At 42.3% G+C, this 4,890-nt stretch overlaps 1 protein-coding gene across 1 annotated transcript; it reads right to left on the reverse strand.

The window, feature by feature from the left end:
* Positions 1-386: 386 nt before the first annotated feature.
* Positions 387-2,221, reverse strand: LOC138901100 (uncharacterized). The gene is made up of 2 exons (XM_070188833.1): positions 1,839-2,221; positions 387-390 (listed from the first exon to the last, which is right to left on the reverse strand). The coding sequence occupies exons 1-2, from the start codon at positions 2,219-2,221 to the stop codon at positions 387-389; spliced, it is 387 nt and encodes a 128-aa protein (XP_070044934.1).
* Positions 2,222-4,890: the final 2,669 nt, after the last annotated feature.

A 4,890-nucleotide genomic window follows, 5' to 3' on the forward strand; every position in this document is an offset into this window, starting at 1 on the left:
GTTGTATCAGTATTTGTAAGATTTGTAGATTTTATTTAAATATTATATTTTCAGACGTAAAAGAAGTTGTGGTTCATCGAGATTTTTGGCTTGCCTAGTATCGAGATAGGCGTCATCACGACAGGTTAGGATTTTGGGTCGTGACAGAGTCTAAGTAGTCTAAACATGTTAAAGAACACGTACAACCTGTGTATCCACTTGCCACCTTGCGTGCACGGCTTTCACATTGCACAGATGGATCAAACAATATCAATCCTAAGGGGTAGTTCCCCCACATAAAGTTAGGCAAGATACTTACCTCAACTAGGCCAATTCAACTCTTGAAAATAGCTTTTTCCCTAAATTCGCCTCCACACGGCTCAAATCTAACTAAAATTGACTTAATATCATCTGACAATGCAAGGAAAATCAATTTCAATAGATAAAGCTATGATCTTTACACTTTTTCCAAAAAAATAACAAAAGTCAAAGCGGGGCTCGCCCGGTCAAAACCCGGGTCCAACGGTAGATTCCGACTTCCCATGACCCCACAAGTTCATATATGTGATTAGTTCCAAAATCCGAGTCCCAATCGACTCTCCAAACTGAAATTATTATTTTTCAAAAACTTAACAAAGTCTCACAAATTTTCACTTTGATTCACATGATTTTGATGTTAAAACCTAAGATATATTGATGGAATATGATTAGAACTAGATTAGAATCACTTACCCAAAGCTTGTAGATGAAAATCCTCTCTCCAAATCACCTCCTACCGAGTCTAGGGTTAAAAAATGAGAGAATGAGAGAACATATCCCGACTTTCAGCCATTATCTTCAGTTGCTTAGCGAACCCTCGCAATTGTGAAGAAAATCTCGCAATTTTGGAACTAACAGTCCTAGGAAGCTCTTCGCAAATGCGAAGATGGGTTTGCAATTGTGAACCATGTTGTCCTCGCAAAAGCGAAGAAGACCATCACAACTGCGAACCTAGACCAACCCAAGACCTCTTCGCAAATGCGACCAAGGCATCACAATTGCGATACCTATGGGTTCTTTGCTAAGGTCGCAAATATGACCCTGGTGTTTGCAATTGTGACACCAGAGGCACCACACACAAGAGTTTGCAAATTTCAGTCCAAAACACTCTGGAACATGTCCGAAACTCATCCGAGCCATCGAGGCTTCAACCCAAACCTCCACAAAAGTTTAAAAATATCATACGAACTCGGTCGTGTGATCAAACCATAAAAATAACATCTAAAACTATGAATCAAACACTAATACACATGAATTTCAAAGTGAAGTTCAAGAATTTCTAAAGTTACAACTAAACGTCCGATTCTATCAAATCAAGTCCAAACGACACCAAATTTTGCAGACAAGTTCTTAATACCATAACGGGCCTATTCAAAGTCTCACAATCAAATTCCAAGCTCGATGGCTAAAAGTCAACCTACGGTCAACTTTTCAACTTCAAATTGATAAATTTTGGAAATTCAACAAAATCAACCTACGGACTTTTGAAATCAACTCCGGGCATACGCCCATGTCCGAAATCACAATACGAAGCTATCAGAGTCATCAAAATACAGTTTTGGGGTCGTTTTCACAAAAGTTAAAGTTTGGTCAACATTTATAATTCAAACTTCTAAGTCAAGAATCAAGGGGTCCAAATCAACCCGAAAGCTTACCAGAACGAAACTAACCAACCTCGCAAGTCATACAATCATAAACACACATGTGTGAAGCATAAAAAAGGGGTAACAGGATGTAATTACACAAAATGACTGATCAGGTGGTTACATTCTCCCCATCTTAAAACAAATATTCATCCTCGAACGTGCATAAGAACATACCTGAAGTGGTGAATAGATGAGGATACTGACTCCGCATGTCGTGCTTGGGTCACCTCCCTAATTGGATGACCCCACCATTCAACCTTCACTAAATCAATGTTCTGTGATCTTAACTTTCGGACCCGTCCGTCTAGGATAGCCACAGGTTTCTCAATGTAAGTCAAATCCTCGTCCAATTGTACTGTGGTGAAGTCTAAAACATAAGGCGGGTCACCATAATACTTCTGGAGCATAGAAATATGGAACACCTGATGAACCACAGATAAACTAGGTGGCAATGCAAGCTTGTAGTCCACCTTACCAATCCTCTCAAGGATCTCAAAAGGTCTGATATACCTAGGGCTCAACTTGCCCTTCTTCCCGAACCTCATAACACCCTTCATGGGTGAAACCTGGAGCAAGACTCACTTTCCAACCATGAATGCAGCATCGCAAACCTTTCAATCCGCATAACTCTTCTGTCTAGATTGGGATGTACGAAGCCGATCCTGGATCATCTCGACCTTCTCCAAGGCATCTCGAATCAAATCAGTGCCTAATATCTTAGCTTCTCCTGGCTCGAACCACCCAAGTAGAAAACGACATTGTCTCCTATATAGGGCCTCATACGGAGCCATCTGAATACTTGATTGGTAGCTGTTGTTGTAGGCAAACTACGCAAGCAGTAAGAACTGATCCCAAGAACCCTCGAAATCCATAACACATGCACAAAGCATATGCCCCAATATCTGAATGGTGCGCTCGGACTGTCCGTCCGTTTGGGGGTTAATATTGTATTCAACTCAACCCGTGTGCCTAGATCATGCTGAACGGCTCTCCAGAAACGTGATGTAAACTGCGTACCCCAGTCAGGATGATGGATATCGGCACGCCATGAACTCGGACAATCTCATGGATATAGATTTGAGCCAGCTGCTCTGAAGAATAGGTAGTCACTACCAGAATGAAATGAGTCGACTTGGTCAACCCATCCACAATCAAGCATCATCAAATTTCTTCTGAGTCTATGTGAGCCCAACAATGAAATCCATGGTGATACGCTCCCATTTCCGCTCAGGAATCTCAAGTCTCTGAAGCAAACCACCCGGCCGCTGATGCTCAGACTTCACCTACTGATAATTTAGGCACCAAGATACATACTCCACTGTGTGTTTCTTCATCCTCCTCTACCAATAATATTGTCTCAAGTTCTGATACATCTTAGCAGCACCCAGATGAATGGAATACTGCAAACTATTGGCCTCCTGAAGAATCAACTCACACAACCCATCTACATTGGGCACACATAATTGGCCCTGCATCTACAACACATTGTCATCTCCAATAGTAACCTCATTGGCATCATTGTATTGAACCATGCACTTGAGGACATGCAAACGAGGGTCGTCATACTGACTCTCTCTCATATGATCATATAGAGAAGACCGAAAAATCATGCAAGCAAGAACTCGATTGGGCTCCGAAACATCCAATCTAACAAATTGGTTGGCTAAGGCATGAACATTCAATAGTAATGGCCTCTCTGCTGCCGGTAGATATGCTAAACTACCCAAACTCTCTGCCTTTCAACTCAAGGCACTGACCACCACATTGGCCTTCCCGGGATGATATAGAATGGTGATATCATAGTCCTTAAGCAATAAAAACCACCTCCGTTTCCTCAAGTTAAGATCTTTCTACTTGAACAGATGTTGTAGACTCTGGCGGTCGGTAAGACCTCACAAGGGACACCGTACAGATAATGCCGCCAAATCTTCAATGCATAAACAATGGTTGCCAACTCCAAGCCGTGTACCGGATACTTTTTCTCATGGGTCTTCAGGTGTCTAGACGCGTAGGCAATCACCCTACCGTCCTGCATCAACATCATGCCAAGGAAAACACGTAACGCATCACAATACACAGTATAAGACCCCGAGCCCATAGGCAACACCAACACTGGGACTGTAGTCAAAGTAGTCTTCAGCTTTTGAAAGCTCGCCTCACACTCCTCGGACCATCTGAAAGGAGCACCTTTCTTGGTTAATCTGGTCATAGGTGCAACAATAGATGAGAAACCCTCTACGAAACGATGATAATACCCGACCAAACCAAGGAAACTCCAGATCTCAGTGGCTGAAGACAGTTTGGGCCAACTCTGCACTACTTTAATCTTCTTCGTATCTACCTTGATCCCCTCACTCGACACCACATGACCCAAAAATACCACCGAATCAAGCGATAATTCACACTTTGAAAATTTTGAATACAATTTCTTCTCTCTCAAGGTCCGGAGCACGATTCTCAAGTGTTGCTCATGATCTTCCCGACTGTGGGAGTACACCAAGATGTCGTTAATAAACACAATGACGAATGAATCAAGATTAGGCTGGAATACATTGTTCATCAGGTGCATAAATGCTGCTGGGGCATTGGTCAGCCCAAATGACATCACAAGGAACTCATAATGACCATACCGGTCCTAAAGGCAGTCTTTGGAATATCTGGATCCTGAATCTTCAACTGATGATAACCTGACCATAAATCAATCTTTGAGAACACTTTGGCACCCTGTAGCTGATCAAATAAGTCATCAATGTGTGGAAATGGACCCATGTTCTTCACCGTAACTTTGTTCAACTACTGATAATCAGTACACATGCGCATAGAACCATCTTTCTTCTTCAGAAACAAGACTGGAGCACCCCAAGGCGACATGCTAGGCCGAATGAAAACCTTGTCAAGCAACTATTGTAGCTGCTCCTTTAACTCCTTCAACTCTACTAGGGCCATATGATATAGTGGAATAGAAATAGGCTGAGTGACCGGCAACAAGTCAATAACAAAATCAATATCCCTATCGGACGGCATGGTCGGAAGATCTGTTGGAAATACATCTGGAAAGTCTCTCACTACCGTAATTGACTCAACGGTAGGAGTATCAGCAGTAACATCCCTCACAAAGGCTAGATAAGCATCACACCCTTTCTCAACCATCAACTGAGCCTTTAGAAATGATATAGCCCTGCTAGGAACATAATCTAACGCACCCTCCACTCTAATCATGGTAAAC

The sequence above is a fragment of the Nicotiana tomentosiformis genome, chromosome 11 (genome assembly GCF_000390325.3).
Source record: "Nicotiana tomentosiformis chromosome 11, ASM39032v3, whole genome shotgun sequence".
Taxonomy (NCBI): Eukaryota; Viridiplantae; Streptophyta; class Magnoliopsida; order Solanales; family Solanaceae; genus Nicotiana; species Nicotiana tomentosiformis.